Raw genomic sequence first — 17,905 nt, 5'->3', positions numbered from 1 at the left:
ATTTCCTCGTAATTCCTTGCATTTACGCAGAGGAGTGGCTACCTATCTACTGTTATTTAAAGAATTCAGGGAAGCCACTAACTCTTACTGTTTTACCTTCCCCCTAAGTTTTATGGTGCATAAAATTCCACCATTTGAAAATTCTTCCTTTGAGCTGAGGTTTAGTCATGCTTGTCATTCCCCTTTGAAAATACAAATATCAGTGGGAGACATAAGTCTCTAATGACTCAGCATACATCAGTTTCATCACTTTCAATGATACGATGAACCTTTGTTCAGCCAACGAGGCCTAAGAGCTTTAAAAGGAAAGTTGAACAAAAATGATCCAGGCCAACTTCCTCTTAGCCCTTTACACACTGGGGTTTTTCTGTAATATAACTTTAGAAAAGCTATAGTATCACCCTTTCCACCTGGGTGATTTCTTTGCTCAGAGGGGCACCTATTGAATTGGCAAAAGTTGGGTCAGGCCCCACAAGAGTATTCATTAATTTCTTTTTTCTAGTATATACAATATAAAAATAAATTTCCTGCAAGTTATGTACTTCTAAAAACATCATCATTGGAAGAACACTTTATTCACCAGATCTTCTGATTTCTTTTTTAGGAAGTATTGGGAAGGTCTTTATTTACATACTTATTCATTCATTCATTCATTTACTTATTTTAGCCAATGACTCCTTCACTCTTGCTGGGCAGCGATCAAGTTCAGTACCTCATTCCCCAAGAATTCTTCCCCCCAAGTCTCTGGGTATTGAGCGAATCCATTTCAGAAAGTCGTCCATCAACGAACAGTTTGTGGATACCAGGCAGTCCAGGTGAGAAGTCACTTCATCAGTAAGTGATTGCCTCGCAGCTATCAGATCTTTGCTCCAAGATAGTCAACTCATTTTTGTATTATCTTATTTATTCTTTTTGAAGGGGTTATTTTGTAAAACGGAAGCATAGAAACTAGCCCAGGTATTTGTTGGTGACAGCAAATGGCAGTATTTTTAAGAGCTCTGTTTAAAAAATTGGGCTGTTTCCTTGATTTTAAAGTCTGTTTGATTTATGTTAAATTATAGGGATATCAATTATAATCTGGATTTGGGTATAGAGTCCAAAATTCAGTTTCATAACGCATGCTCTCCAGAAACGGTCATTATTTACCATTTTACCAAACCAAGTGACAGACTGACTTCTGATCTTTCAAATAAAAATGGGACTTCAACTCATTTTTCATCTGTAAAGTAGATAATACAACATTTTTCTCAAGTTTCTCAGGTAAGTATTATCAGGGCAATAATACCAGATTTTAAAAAGATGACAGAGGGACTGGCCCGGTGGCGCAGCCATTAAAGTGCGCACGCTCCGCTTCAGCGACCCGAGGAGTCGCAGGTTCAGATCCTGGGCACACACTGATGCACCGCTTGTCAAGCCATGCTGTGGCGGTGTCCCATATAAAGTAGAGAAGGATGGGCACAGATGTTAGCCCAGGGCCAGTCTTCCTCAGCAAAAAGAGGAAGATTGGCATCGGATGTTAGCTCAGGGCTGATCTTCCTCACAAAAAAAAAAAAAAGATGACAGACCAGTGATTCCCAGAATTTGGCTGCATGGATTAATACTATTTTTTTTAAATAGGACTCAAGATAGAATTACCAACTGTTTACTTTGCCTAATCAGAATGAACAGCACCATGATTTCATGGGGAAAAAATATTTAAATATCAAAAATACATCCATTGTCATAATAATAATAACAACATGAAGTTAACATTTATTGAGCACTTACTATATGCCAGACACTGTTCAAAGTGTTTTAATATATATTAACGAATTTAATCCTCATAACAATCCTGATGGTAAGAATACTATCCTTACTCTTTACATATAAGTACACTGAGGACAGAAAGCACAGATGACTTGTTGGGTTCATCAACTAGTAAATTTTGGAATCAGCATTTGAACCGAGGTAGCCTGACTCCAAAACCTGTGATGTAATTTTAGTCAATATGTTATACCGCATCTCAGTGAAGATGGAAATTAATCTCAAAAGAAAGGAAGATTATTTCGATTAAATAATTTTTCACTTTTAAACATAAAACCAACACTTTATATTGCTAATTTGTCAAAGACCAGTGAAAACTATTATCATCTCTCAGCCCCAGTTTGTGGATTAGCATTTAAGAACTGTTGCCTTAAACAGTAGAGATCCAGGTGTCTACAGCTGTGCTGTCCAATTTAATTAAAAGTAAATAAAATAAAAAATTCAGTTCCTGAGTCATACTAGCCACATTTCAAGTGCTTAATAGGCGCATGTGGCTGGTGGCTATAAGATTGGGCAGCACAGATATAGCCCATTTCCATCACTGAAGAAAGTTCTATTAGATTGCTCTGAACAAGCATATGTATTATATTAGAGAAAACAAAGCCTTTTCAGCAAAAGGAAGAATTATAACTGGGAATCATTATCTTAAAAATTATTATGCCCACATCGCTGATAGCTTAAGATGAGTTTGCTCTTTGATCCAGCAATCTCACTTATGGGAAGTTTTCCCATTGAGTTAACTACAGAATGTTCATCACAACATGGTTTATACTACTGACAAATTGAAAATAACCCAGATGCTCAACTAGTGGATTGTTTAAATAAGTTATGGTAAGTCCTTACAATGGAATGCTATGCAGTCATTAAAATAACATTGTAGACACCTATTAAGCAACATGAAATGTTAGATGCAAGTTTTGTTTTTTTTTAAGTGCGGTTTGAAAGAAAATATACAGTAAGATCTCATTTTTTGTTGTTGAAAGGTATAAGCTTGGGGGCCGGCCCAGTGGTGTAGCGATTAAGTTTGCGCACTACACTTTGGCTGCCCGGGGTTCACAGGTTCAGATCCTGGCGAGGACCAACGCGCTGCTTGTAAAGCCATGCTGTGACAGCGTCCCATATAAAGTAGAGGAAGATGGGCAAGGATGTTAGCCCAGGGCCAATCTCCCTCAGCAAAAAGAGGAGGATTGGCAACAGATGTTAGCTCAGGACTAATCTTCCTCACACACACACAAAAAAGTATCAGCTTAGGAAAAATATCTGAAAACATTTAATATTTACTGGCTGTATCTGAGGTATCAGATTATGGACATTTAAATTTTTCTTTTTTATCTGTTTTCTGCAATGAACTTGGCATGCTTTTGTAATATGTAAAAATTTATTCAAGTCATTTTTAATTAAAAAATTAACTTCAAATCGTGTTCTTGCTGTGTGGGGAAGTGGGCAAAGTGGTCTAAGAATGTTTCCTTCTAGTCCAGGGACCAGTAAACGACGGCCCACTGGCCAAATCCGTCTTGCAACCTGTTTTTCTATGGCCCATGAGCTAAGAATGGTTTTTATATTTTTAAATAGTTGGAGGAGAAATCAAAAGCAATAATATTTTGTGATGTGAAAATTATATGAAATTTGGATTTCAGTGTTGATAGTCAAGTGTGATTGGCACACAGCCACGCCACTCACCACATATTGTCTCCACTGCTTTCGCACTTTAAGGGCAGCGTTGAGTAGTTGAGACAGAGATCATCTAGCCCGCGAAGCCAAAAATATTTACTATTAGACTCTTTCTAGAAAAAGGGTTTACTGACCACTCCTCTACTTGCTTTCAGTCTATTTTATTCAGTACACTCTATTTTTAAAGTCTTTTATTTTTTTCCTTCATTTTCATGACTCAGAGAGCCAGACCACTTATGTTCCCCTAAACCTCATGTAGGACATACCAAATACTAAACCACAAAGTCGCCCTTCCTAAGTTTCTCCCTATGTTCCCTTTCCTTCAGTTTCCAGTAAGTTTCAAATCAGCTTGTGACAAGTTTGCCAGAGATGTTGGGAGGCTCATCATTTCCTGAATTCTTTTTCCCGTCACAGAGAAATGCTGTCAACACATAGCAGCCCTTACAAAACCCTGGAGAGGCGGCCCCAGGGAGGACGAAGCATGCCCACCACACCAGTTCTTACCCGAAACGCCTACAGCAGCAGCCACTTGGAGTAAGAGCCCTTCATTCCAGTTGCTTTGGCTCTGTTGATTTTTGCTTTAAGGTTTTGTTTCACGTTGTTGTGTTTTTAAATCATTTTAAGGTACTTCCTGCAACAGGATCCTATTTTATGGATCTACATTTTCTACCCACAGTTTCAAATATGTCGGCAAATAAAATGTACTTTTTTGGGTATATATTGGATATTTTCGTACCTTAATTTTCCCAACCAGACATTGCCATGCGTTATTCAATGGTGAAGATGGAGATAATGGCAATAGCAACATTTTGAAGTGTTTGCTGAAGGCTGTGCTAACTATTTTATAGGGACTATACTATTTAGTCCCCACAACAAGCCTAATTTTAGATATTAGAGACTGTGTTTGTCCCCATTTTACAGAGGAGGAAGCAAGATTCAGAGAGGTTAAATATCTTGCCCAAGCTCACACAGCTGGGAAATGGCAGAGCCATGACTCAACCCAGATATCTCCAACATTGGAGCCCAGGCCCTGCTCCACCGTGCAGTGCTGCCTCCACTCTAGTCTGTGTATCCTGCTCTCCTGGTGGAAGAGAGGACTCTCCAAAGACGTGTGGGGTTTTCTTAGGCTTTGGTGCGGGTTGTACATCATCAGTTTATCTTCCCTAGCCTCAAGAAAGGATGTGGATTGCACAATTGACGGAACCTGGTTCTTTTCTCATTTTGACCATGGTAATGAACTTACGTGTGTACCAATGGGTTATGTGAACCGATGGCTTCTGTTGTGCCAGTCAGCTTTGGAAACCTTGAAAGTCCTATTGCAGTTCAAGAGCTGTTAAATCATTCAGCGTGGTGGTCTCTTTCCTCCTTTTGGTGCTCCTTTCCTTCTTTCTCTTTTACAAGTTTGCCTTTCTCCTCTTTCAGACCTGAATCTTCATCTCAGCACTGCCGCCAGCGGAGTGGAAGCCTCGAGTCCCAGTCCCACCTGCTCTCTGAGATGGACAACGATAAGCCATTTTTCTCCCTCTCCAAATCCCAAAGAAGCAGCAGCACAGAAATCCTCGATGACGGGTCTTCCTACACCAGCCAGTCAAGCACAGAGTATTACTGCGTGACGCCAGTTGCCGGCCCCTATTACACCACCCAGACTCTGGACACTCGTGCCAGGGGTCGGAGAAGGTCCAAGAAACAGAACGTTACCACTTCAAATTCAGGAAGCATGCCAAACCTAGCACAAAAGGATAGTTTGAGGAATGGCATCTACTCAAAGAGTCAGGAGCAGCCTTCTTCCAGTTACTATATTGCCGGGTACGCGCCGTATGCAGAGTGTGATCTTTACTACAGTGGTGGCTATGTCTATGAGAATGACACTGAGGGACAGTACAGTGTCAACCCTTCCTACCGGTCCTCAGCCCACTATGGATACGACCGGCAAAGGGACTACAGTAGGTCCTTTCATGAAGACGAGGTTGACCGGGCGCCCCACAACCCATATGCAACTCTCCGGCTGCCAAGGAAGGCAGCTGCCAAGTCGGAGCACATCACCAAAAACATCCACAAGGCATTAGTTGCAGAGCACCTACGTGGCTGGTACCAGCGGGCGTCTGGGCAAAAGGAGCAGGGGCACAGCCCACAGACTAGCTTTGACTCAGACAGGGGCTCACAGAGATACCTGGGGTTTGCCGGGCTGCAAGTACCCTGTTCTCCAAGCAGTCGAGCATCTTCCTACTCTTCAGGTAAGAATACTGCGGAGGCTCTTAATACCTGGATTTAATTTACCATGTCCTCCGTCCACGGGAAGCCACTCTCCTCAAGGATCATAAGACCCATTACCCAAGGTCATGAGAGTGGTAGCAGTTGGGTGGAACCACAATAAGAATTACCAACTTAAAAACAGTTCCCTACAGCTTTCCAAAGAACACGGGCCACATGAGTCTGATGAAGCAAGTTGTAGATTCAAATCCAACAAACATTTATTGGACACCTACTCTGTATGCTGCCCTATATTAGAGGCTTTCACATGTTTTGTCTTTCCAGGTCTCATATTGACAGTCACATCTCTTAAATGCGTTCAGGTCATTGAGGTTTGATATATTAAAAGAATAGAGTAGGGGCCGGCCTGGTGGCGTAGTGGTGAAGTTTGTGCGCTCCGCTTCGGCGGCCCAGGGCTCACAGGTTTGGATCCCGGGTGCCGACCTACGCACCATTTATCAAGGCATGCTGTGGCAGCGTCCCATATAAAGTAGAGGAAGTAGAGGGCATAGATGTTAGCCCAGGGCCAATCTTCCTCAGCAAAAAAAAGGAGGATTGGTGGCAGATGTTAGCTCAGGGCTAATCTTCCTCAAAACAAAACAAAACAAAAAAAGAATAGAGTAAACCCTTCAAATAAGCAGAAAACATTCGAGTTATACATCCTTCCCTGTTCACCACCAGGAATTCGATCATCTAATAGCTGTTTTGAATGCTCAGGTACCTGCATAAGTCTTCTAATAATCCTGATAGCAGCTGGCGTTTATTAAGGACTGTTCCTATTACTGTTCTAAGTACTTTGCATTGTCTTGACTCGATATATACTCCACTTTATAGTTGATTTAAGGGATTTTCAAAGATAATTTTGATTAGAGATGTTCTGTTTGTGCATTGACTTTGGCCCCTAATTCACTAACGTTTGTAGAGGACTTACTAGACACCCCCAGCTGTGCTACGTACTTTAAGTAGAGAAATGGGAGCATAAGAGGAATGTCTGCCTATGGCTTCATTTGTTCAGCAAACAAGCAGGCACGTCCAAGATGCCGAGGAGCCAGTGTTGAACCAGTTCCTGGCCTTGGTGAGCTCACAGTCTAGTTAGCAGCCAGGGGAAGGTATGAAAATTAAGCAATAGTAAAGCTCTAAGAAATGAATGAATTCTTGAAACCTGAGGTCATGAGTCTTGTCCCCTCTTTTAAGTGTGACACCCTAGTGAGACATCCACAGAGATTCCCGAATCATTGTGTAGTAGTGAAAACTGTACCTTTAAAAGTTTCATAAGCTTGTTGACAAGAGGCATTTCCATGGAGATTTCTATTTGGGTTCAAGTTTGTGTAGAACTTTGGACTTCCGATAAGGCCTTCCCATCTATTGCTACATCTAACGTATGAAAAGGCACCTGGAGTTATTTCTGGTTATTTATGGCTCTGATCTAAGAATGCCTTTCTTCACGCTGAAGTTCAGGGCGTTGCATGAGCAACTTTCAGAAACCAAATTTGGGCATAATGCTACAGAGAAAGAATCAAACCAGGAAGGCTGAGATGTGCGTGGATGGTCATCAGGGCACGGGGCTGGGTAATGCCTCGTTACACTGTGAGGCCAGGGAGAAAGCAGGTGTAACTCGGCAATCTCAACATTCCTGGCCGTTGGCTCAGTGTCTGGGGCAAAGGGGAGAATGGAGTTAACACTTCCTGATTCAGACCTGGTAGGATCCTTGCCGATACCAGTAGGATTTGACCCCATTGACCAAAAGGCATCACTTTTTTTAAGGAATTAGAGGGATGGAATCAGTGTTCCCAGAATTTCCTTTTGGAATTTTCCTCATTCCTGCCTACATTTTATGGCTACAGAAATATATCACAACAGGCATGCGCCATTCGCAAGGAGAGATAAGGTTCCAGTTATTTGCCAAATTAGTCAGGGGTTTTGTAGTAACTTCCAGTGTTTTGGTGACTCAGTTTCAGTAGTATTGACAGCCATTTACTATGTGCCACACAGCATGCCCAGCACTTTACATACACTATCTCATTTCATGTACGCAATAGTTCTATATGGTGAGCGTTGTTGTTATGTTTATTAGTATTATCCTAATCTTGGAGCTGACGCAATTCTGGCTTGTGGGGTTTAAATGACCCTGCCCCAAAGCTAGTAAGTGCTGGAGTGGGAATTCTGTCCCAGCTCTGACATCTTAACCACCAAGCCTCACAGCCCCTGACTTAGAGTTATGAAACGTTCTTGGGAGCTCAAAGTGAGACTGTTACATCTTTGAGTCAAAACCTCATGGCATCCCAGGGCCACAGATGAGTCTTGAAATGTGTTTGTCCCACACTAGTCACAAGTGCTTCGTGGTGTGAGAGAGGAGGAGGAAGTTGGCTGCTAGGAACAGGAAGTGGAGGAGAGCTGGAATGATCCATGAGCGGTGCTGATTTTTTGAGTCTTGGACGACTAGCATAGCATTGTGGTCACCTTGTGCATCCTAGGCATGGAGCAGGACTGGTTTTATAGAGAGGACAGCAAACGCCCAGCAATGAGGCATTCATGGGGCTTTGCTCCCAAAATTATACCCTTGTCTTGTTCCAGTTCAGTGCCTCAGTAGGACTAAATCTCTTCTTCCTGAAATCCTTCCTATGCTAGTTACCCTCCCCTCCTCCCCACCTTTTTTTTAACGGCAGAAAATTTGCCTAGATCCTACTAGTGGCCAGTGTTGCCTTTGGCTGAGTAAACAGTCCAGTCTCAACAAGTCAACTTATGGAATGCTTTTCCCCCAAAGGCCTCCAAGAAATTCAAACTCATCATCTTACCTTTACAACTGAAGCCTTGTGTATCCAGCCACCGTGGCCGGAATGGGACGATCCTCTCAATATATGAGAATTGTTTTTTCTGAATTGTCTTTTGGGTTATTTTTTATAGCGTGTCTTTTAATTAACCTTATTCCTGTTAATAATAATATTAGTAGTTATCATTTATTGAGTGCTTACTCTGTACCAGGCACAGTGCTTAAATATTTTCATATATTACTTTATTTAATTCTCATATCATGCCTATACGTAATATATTTATATTATTATCCCCACTTTAAAAATGAAGAACCTGAGGCTTAAAGAAGATAAGCTATTTGCCCAGGGTCACATGGCCAGTAAGTGACCACATTGGAATAGGAACTCTGTTGATTCCAAACACTGGCTCTTAAGCTCTGCTCTGCGCACAGCTGATTATAATGTACATCTAAATGGCCTGAACAATTTTCGCTTTGAATATTTCCACTAACTTTCTATCTCTTTTTATTTTTATTTCTAGTGTCTTCTACAAATGCTTCTGGGAACTGGAGGACCCAGATAACCCTAGGGCTATCTGAATACGAGACCCCTACACGGTCTTCTTCCACCAGCTGCTATGGCAACATCTACAATCCTTTGCCCTCTCCAGGCAGGTGAGGAAGCAATGCTTGAGAATTCTAGTAGCCTATACTTGGTCAAAAGAATTCAGGGATCCTGTTTTACTTTATGAATGCTAAGTGATCTAGCTCAAGGGTTGGCAAACGATAGCCTACAGGCCAAAACCAGCTACTGCCTGTTTTTGTAAATAAAGTTTTATTGGACAACAACCCTGCTCATTCATTTATATATTATCTATGGCTGTTTTTACACTATAAGGTCAGAGTTGAGTAGTTGCAACAGAGACCGTGTGACCAACAAACCAAAAATACCTGGCCCTTTAAGAAAAAGTTTGTTGACTCCTAATCTAGCTCATTCGAATTTGACCCTGTTCTTAGAGTTCTGTACATTAAATTGTGTGTTTGAAGGGTTTTTTTTTTTTTTTTATTGTAGTACTTAAAACTGTATTGTTGATGTATCCGTTTAAGATTCTTCTGGAAGCTTGCAGGAAAAATATCTCTATTTCAGAAAAGGCTGTTCATACCAAGATTCCTCCCAGACAGTTGGTGGGCTTGATTTCAAACATTTGCTGCCTTTTTGTGTCTGACCCTATGTTCATTAAGAAGCAACAGATTCAGCCAGCTGTCCTATTTGTCTGTAAAAGCAGTTCTCTCTAAACATTTAGAGGAAATATAGAAGAACAGTTCGTTAAAATGTAATTTAAAAAAAGATTGCAAATTCTGAATGACATGTTTTTCAATTTTTGTATACAGAGGAGTTAAGTTTAAAGAGGTCATTTCTTCCTATCGCTTTCTCACAGAATATAATCCACACCCATGGTGCCAAGAAGTAGAACATTTTCTGGTTTTTTTAGAAAATTTAATTTTGTTTTCTTTAAGTCAGATTGCTTCAGGCATAGGAGACTTACACAGACTATAACTTATAAACGTGTCTGTATCGGTGAATTTGAGCCATTAGTTTCTTATTAAAGCACTCAGTGTTATAAGCAAATTGAAGATATTCAACTCCAAAAACCTTATTTTTCTTCTCCATATTGCGTGGGAGTTTTTCTTGGCTTGAAATGTTAGGCCAATTGTCTCAACTCAACAAAGGGTGCGCTCAAAATAGAATTTTAATGAAAATTTACCTCAGAGGACATCAAATAGCTTGGACTTCTGTAAATTATGCTTGAAAATGAGTTAGGAGTAAGAACTAAAATGACTTTGGCCCAAAATTTGAGCTGAACTTTTTTGAGTCAATTTTTTCATCATTTTGCATAAAACATTTGCTAATAGTTTTTGTGTTTTTATACTTTTCTTTTTGTTGACTTATTTAGAAATGATATGAAACATTCAGTGCATAAGACAGTTCTAATATCCTTAACACCACTTTCATTGGACTCAGGAAGCGCTAAACATTTTTAGAGAACATGTTTTTACCAAGTCTGACCATCTATTTCAGCCAGCCCAAGACGGCTTGATAGGGGAGTCCTATATCAGAGGGGGCATAATGTACAGGAAATTAGAAGCTATTTAAACATCCCTATTGTGTGTGTGTGTGTGTGCGCGTGCGCGCGCACGCGCGCATGCACTTGCATGCACATATATGATATAAGCTCATTGTGGAAAATTAGGAAAATAATAAAGGGATAAGTAAGTAGGAAATAATTTACCCATAATTCTACCATCTAGGGATAGCAGCTATTAACGTTTTGGTACATTTCCTCCATTTTTCTGAATCCATTTTTATTTTTTTATTCATTTATTTTTTTTGCTGAGGAAGATTCGCCCTGAGCTTACATCTGTTGCCAGTCCTCCTCTTTTTTTGCTTGAGGAAGATTAGCCCTGAGCTCACATCTGTCCCTATCTTCCTCTATTTTGTATATGGGACACCACCACAGCATGGCCAGTGAGTGGAATAGGTCCGCACCCGGGATCCGAACCCGTGAACTCGGGCCACCAAAGCGGAGTGTGTGGAACTTTACCACTCAGCCCCAGGACTGGGCCCTTTCTGTATTCATTTTTAACGTAGTCATAATGATATCATACATACAATTTTACATCTTTTGTTGTATATGAAATTCTACATCCTGGTGCTTTGTTTTTTTTTTTTTTGAGAGGAGATCAGCCCTGTGCTAACATCTGCCAATCTTGCTCTTTTTTTGCTGAAGAAGACTGGCCCTGGGCTAACGTCCATGCCCATCTTCCTCTACTTTATATGGGACGCCGCCACAGCATGGCATGCCAAGCGGTGCGTTGGTGCTCGCCCGGGATCCGAACCGGCGAACCCTGGGCCGCCGCAGCGGAGCGCGCGCACTTAACCGCTTGCGCCACTGGGCTGGCCCCTACATCCTGGTTTTTTTACTTAATATCATAACATAAACATGTTCATATATTTTTTAAAAAATCTCTTTAAATCTTATTTTATGTGATCGCTATGATATTCCACTCAAAAATATACCATACCTTAACAGTTCCCTATATGTTGAATTTGAGTGGTTTTTAGATTTTCTTTTTTTTTATTCTAAGTAATGCTGCTGTTAACATCTTTTATGCAAAATATTTGTCTGAATTAGGATACATTCCAATAAGTAGAATTAATGGATTAAATTGAAAAGTGTATTTTTTCTAACTCACACTTCCCAGGAAGATTTTCCAGTTTACCCCCCTACCCCACCAGCCATGGAGTTATGGGAGTGCTTATTTCCATTCATTTGTTTATTTAGGATTTTTTTCATTATAATACAGTCTGATCAATTTAACTTGACCTATTAACAAGGCAAGTAAAATAACAATCATCTATAAAGCTTTAGAAATTTGCTTAAAAATTGCATAAGTTATTTTTGATGAAAACATTATTTTTAAAACAAGAGAGGAATTGGGTTCCAAGATAAAAATGAAAAACTTTAGATCTGTCCCTAAGTCAAAGATTTGAAATGCTTAGCAATAGATGAGTGTTTTTTTAAATAAGTGAAGTGCATATTATTTAGAGAATCCTTTCACCCAGAGTGTCCAGGTCTTCATACTACAGAAAGCTCCAGATATTTACCAACAAAAATTTTTTTCCTAGTAGGATTTGGTATAATTGTCAGTGATATCAACTCTCCAAAATTAGAAATGTTGAAGTCTCTTATGTTATCTAGTATATAATATATTCAAATTCTTGCCTCTACTGCTGCAAACTGGGTTTTCAAATAACTTTTTCTTCACTTCCTGCTTTCCATTTTTCTTTCTTTTTCTTTTCTCACTGTACCTGTTACTAGGCAAAACCGAGGGCTTCTGTCCCAGAGAATGGTTGTGTCTCCAGAAATGAGATCAGTTTTAAATTCTCTTTTGCTAAGGGTAGCCAGCTGTAGTAAGTACAGTCCCTCCAATCTGTGTGTTGCTTCTTCCATAGCAGGAGTTTTGCTTGCTCTGACTGATGTGTGAAGTTAAGGAAATCTGACTTTGTTTTTTATATTAGATGAAAACACTAAATATCTGGATTCATATAGTATTTATTTCCAAAGTTCTTCTTCCAAAGGCTTGTTATCACCTTAACTAAAAAGACATTGAAATTTAAAATAAAAAGAAGGCTACTAACTATCTAACCTATCCTAAACTACTATTACAAGAATGAGGTTTTGCTCATGGTTTGTATAATAGGATGCTCTTATTTGGATATACCATCCAAATATGCCTATGATCTTTAAATGTGATGCTGTTTCCAATTTACACATAACCCATACACCCTAGGATTGTAAAATATCCTTGGAGGTGTGCCTGCCTCCCTCTAAATATATTCATTTGTCCCTGAGGAAAACATCTGGTACATTCCCTTAATTTGAAGAATACTTAAAATGTGGCTATCAAAATACTTTTTAAGTTGTTAAAAATATGGCTCTCACACAAGGAGATGAGCATGTGTCAGATTTATTTAACTCATTAATGAGAGAACTAACAGAATGGTAAAGCAGGTTCAAAGAGAATTCAAGAGATTGAATTCAACACAAAGAGAAAATGCTGGAATAAGATTACTAAATTAGATACAAAACCAGTTAGTGTCCTACAGGGCAATAAAACTGTGCTTTTGTACTAGACAGAAGTTATCTGTATTTCTTCCAAACAAAAACCCACAAGTTAACATGCAACTTAACACAATCCGGGTCCTAATCCAATGCTAAATGTAAGTCAAAGGTATCTCTCTCTAGAGAATTAAATAATCCTTGCATGGGCCTGTTGGATGATGCGCCAGTATGGCATTGAAAGAACACGCAGTCATCCTTGGCCTTATTTCCAAGTTTTGGATAATTTTCTTAACAGTGCTTTCTACTAACTTCTTTGAGTGCAGTAATCTTTGTACTCTGGGAACAAAAATGACCACAGGTAATAACTTTCCTGGTTTCCTTTAATAGACAGTACACAGAGACCGGTCAACTGGACAGGACAGATGGAAACCGGTTGGAAGACAGCCTGGAGAGTAGTGAACAGAGGCTCTTTTGGCATGAAGATTCAAAGCCTGGAACATTAGTCTGAACTGCAGTTGGACCTCCTGACCAAGCACTGCATTCTCACACTAGTGTGCCTTGCAAAATGTGTTTGTCTTCCCAGAAGGCTGTTGGTCTTTAGAAACCCAAAGGCATCAGAGGTTGAAGAGAGGACTTACTTCTCCCTGGAAGTGAATCACACATTAAGCCTCACAGAGCCCCTGAACAACGACTTGCCTTTCAAAGTCCAGGCGCTAACCTAACAAAGCAAGGTTGGACCACACGTTGAACCATTGCCAAGGAGGATTAGGCCTTTATCAATAGCAGGCACTTTTTAAGGGATTAAAGTTGTTGAAGGCAAACCTCAAAACTATGAAAAGTGCGTTCAGGGTCTCCAATAGGAAAGAAGGAGAGGGGAAATTTCAGAGCACAATTCAGAACGATGAGAGAAGGGAAACTAGAAGCTCCTGAGTCATTCCTCACCATCAGCAAGTTTGAATTTGTGAGCTGGTGAAGAATATCATGCTATTTCTACACAGACACGAACAATTTAGACAGTATTGGAAAATTACTTGAAGAAAAGTTGGATTTTCATGAAGTTTGGAATGAGTGTAAATGTTTTTAGGATATTGTAAAGAGTGATGGTTTTCATAAGCACCATAAAATGGGTTCCAGAAAGACTTATTGCTGTAGCATCCTGTAATATAAATTTATGGTAGCAGACTGGGGAAAATGAAGCAGCCCACTGAATAATTGACAAACTCTGCTTGGAGAATTTTCTAAGGTACATATCACTGCGTTCCTTTTTTCTTTCTACACCAGTGGCATGACGAGCTATTATTCAGGCTGGTAGCTCTCCAACTTGGCTGTCATTTGAAATGGCAGACTTGATATGGAAAGTTTAATAATCAAGAGTTTGAAAAAATATTTTAAGGTGATACAGAAAGAACATAAAACAAACAAAAAAACAGAAACACATCATTTTAGATGAATTGCGTGCCTTAAAATGGTGAACGTTAGAAAATTAAGCATATTGTTTGGATTCCACAGGTAGTTCTAAGTCACCAAGTGACGAAAACAAGATTATTCATAAAAAAAGACTCCAAGCTGCAGTAGATTTAATTATGAGGCTAAAACTACCTCATACTTTCCTTGGAAGAACTAATTAGCTATGGTTTATTGTAGGTTTTTTTTTTAAACAAATATTTCCATATTCAGATTGATCGTTTTTGTCATCTTTACTCTGCTTCAAAATTCCATAAAAGGTGCTCCTTCCCCCCCTTTTATACAGGTTTCTTGTTCATATTGTGAATAGAGAAGTTTCTGAACAACCTTTTTGGAACATTTTCTATCTATATTCCAAAGCATGTAATATATACATAAAGATGATTTGTTAAACTGGTCCTTAGTCATTTGTATCATTAAAAATAAAGTTTGGGGAAAAAATTTGGAACAAAAGAAGACATGCAAAAAAGATAACTTATTCCTTTTTGCATATTTGTATAGCCTTCTAGAAACAGAAATACCCTTTTGCATATTCTTTTACTGTTCTGCCTTTTTAAGACCTATTATTTTTATACATAGGTCAATAAACTAAAGGTGTGCTACTGAAAATGTTTACGTATTCTTCCATTTATGTTCAGGGTCCATACAAAGCAATTTAAAGTGCACTACTTCAAATAATCATGTTGGACAAGATTGCAGATTTTTAGTCATGGTATTACCGTATTTTATTGATTCCAAGATGCACATTTTTTCTCATGTCTACATCTCTGAAATCACAGTGCATCTTTTGATTGATGGCATGTTCTAGTTGATTTGGCAGTGTTTTTTTCTTTTCCAGTGAGACATAAGATAATGCTGTGTCTCACTATAAAATTGTCTTAGAATTGATGAAATATGGTAGTTTTATTGCCTCACTGAGGAAGACTGACGTGAATTTTTAGGCTTCGTAATATTGCGAAGGTTGTTTATTTGTAACAAGTAATTCATCCTAGTTTCACAGACTGGCAAAAAGTCTTTTAAATTCCAGAAACTATTTCATCGGACATTGTTTTATCCCGCACAATGGGGAGAGGGGAATGGGAAGTGAAATGTAGGGAGACCTTAATATCTCCGTGCAAGTACCTTACATGAAAAGAACGTTTTCCTGTTCAAGAAATGGTATGCTCAGAATTGCAAGTGCACCTTGAAAGAACAAATAGAACTTGGCTCCCAAATGGAAAAAAGAAGATATAGAAATTGAAGTGCAGCAGGCCTGCTGTATGATTTCCCCCTATCTTTTTTGAAAATCATCTCTCAATCACATTATTGGTATGTTTATTAATAACCAAAAAGTCACAGAGGTAAATTTTTCAATCTATCATATTGATATGTTTTTATTACAAAATATCATATACACACAGTAAAAATTTTAAATTCACACATGAAGCAAATAGATAACATAAAAACATAGTTTTGTGCCCTGTAAGCCTAACATTACCAGATATAAAAATTATTTTTTGTATGTTAGTTCAGATTTTTTCTGTGCATATGGTCATTTTGTTTAAAATATAGCATCGTATTACAAGTACAGTTTTATAACTTGTCTTTTCACCTAATACATCTTGGGCCTCAGTCCATATCAATATATATTGATCTACCTCAGAAAGATGTATGTTTTACGAGGTTGATTTTAGACATTGCCTCACCTTCCTTGATGTTTAATTTTTTTCTATAATTGAGACTATTATTCAGAATTCTTCCCTGTATTCATAAAACCTTAATGTTTTAAGCAATAAAGATTCCAGTATTGTTTTTAACTAGTAGTTTGGCCTGTTCTTAGGAACAAAGGTTCAGACTAAAGAATTTCCTCCAATGTCAGTCTTTAAGAGCTTTCAGAATTAGAATAATGACTTTCTTCAGTACACTAGAAAAGTTTGGATTATTTTCTAGAATACTGCTTTTCAAACTATCAGTGGCAAAAGCCCAGTTTTTAAAATTTCCAACCATTGTGGGCCTATAGTTTTAAAAAGTAAAATAAAAGTGAATTACCAAAGGAAAAAAGTTGATTTAAAAAAATGAATTGATAAGTGAAATAACAAACAGATACAAAAATATACATTCCAGGCCGGCCCCGTGGCTTAGCGGCTAAGTGCGTGCGCTCCGCTACTGGCAGCTCGGGTTCGGATCCCAGGCACACACCAACGCACCGCTTCTCCAGCCATGCTGAGGCCGCCTCCCACATACAGCAACTAGAAGGATGTGCAACTATGACATACAACTATCTACTGGGGCTTTGGGGGTGGGGGGGGAAAGGAGGAGGATTGGCAATAGATGTTAGCTCAGAGCCTGTCTTCCTCAGCGAAGAGGATTAGCACAGATGTTAGCTCAGGGCTGATCTTCCTCACAAAAAAAATAAATAACTTAAAAAATATATATATGTATACATTCCTATTTATTATTAGATTCATGAGACTTAAAACTACTTGTCAAGTTGCAATCAAAGTTTCTAAACACTGACTCTCAATCTCTGCGCTTGCCTTGTCCCAAGTTCCAGTAACAGAGCCTCTAGAGTACCCTTTGAGTTGCACTGACCTGGCGTTATATCAAAGGAGGTGCTATATCCGTGCTTGTTAATAAGGCAAGTCATTTGTGGTCCCCTGTTATCCCACAGGGTATGGAGATGCAGTTTATTTCCAGAGAGAAGAATCCTTTAACACATACATGGAGCCCAGAAGATGATGCAAAACTTAACTCGTCTTTCAGCTCAAAGTTTGTGGAGCCCCTTCTCTCTCATGTTTCTCGCTCCATTCCTGTCCCCTCCTGCATTCCCATAGGTCTTTTCCTACTACTCTGCCTCCTCTCCACCCACATCCTTGTGCCACCCTGAAGCAGAAAAAGGAAAAGAATATCCTGCTGCAAAAATGAGTTAGCATTTGTAGAATTCTACTTCAATGTGTGCCAGGCCACTGTGCTAACGTGCCTTACATGTTATTTGCTCATTTAATCCCCACAAAACAGCACAATGACGTATGTAGTGCTATTATCTCCATTTTACAGATGAAGAATCTGGGAATTAGAAACGTCAAGTGATTTGCCAAAAGTCACTCAGCTATTAGGAGAAAAGCAGGAAATAGATCCTGACTTGTCAAACTTCAAATTCTAAACTACTACCACCTTGTTCCAGGAACAATTTTTCTACAGTGGGGGAAGGAAACAAGAATTTTTTAAAAATATATTAATGAAAATTGAGTGAATACATGCTAAGCCCAGCTTTCCTTGCTCATTACTTCTTAAAGATAATGGACCTAATTTTTTTTTCCAGTTACCAGTGGCAGAAAGGCAAAGGAGCAGGCCTCAGTGCAAA

General features: G+C 39.2%; 1 protein-coding gene across 5 annotated transcripts in view; it reads left to right on the top strand.

Moving 5' to 3' along the window:
- The window catches only part of FRMD4B (FERM domain containing 4B), a 312,466-nt gene extending 297,295 nt beyond the window's left edge, over positions 1 to 15,171 (top strand). For 3 of the 5 annotated variants that reach the window (XM_087431319.1, XM_087431320.1, XM_004419911.3), the window contains 5 exons: positions 668 to 815; positions 3,889 to 4,008; positions 4,897 to 5,708; positions 9,016 to 9,148; positions 13,486 to 15,171. In XM_087431319.1, the coding sequence (XP_087287445.1) occupies positions 668 to 815; positions 3,889 to 4,008; positions 4,897 to 5,708; positions 9,016 to 9,148; positions 13,486 to 13,606 (1,334 nt within the window). In that variant the 3' untranslated portion in view covers positions 13,607 to 15,171. Of the gene's footprint in view, positions 1 to 667; positions 816 to 3,888; positions 4,009 to 4,896; positions 5,709 to 9,015; positions 9,149 to 12,354; positions 12,447 to 13,485 lie in introns of all 5 variants that reach the window. The other 2 variants (XM_087431322.1, XM_087431321.1) reach the window with 2 other exon arrangements.
- The last annotated feature ends 2,734 nt before the right edge of the window (positions 15,172 to 17,905 follow it).

This window comes from Ceratotherium simum, chromosome 5 (genome assembly GCF_057802395.1).
Source record: "Ceratotherium simum simum isolate JZ-2026a chromosome 5, ASM5780239v1, whole genome shotgun sequence".
Classification (NCBI taxonomy): Eukaryota; Metazoa; Chordata; class Mammalia; order Perissodactyla; family Rhinocerotidae; genus Ceratotherium; species Ceratotherium simum.
The sequence above is the reverse complement of the archived record's forward strand: the minus strand, read 5'-3'. Positions and strand labels throughout refer to the sequence as shown.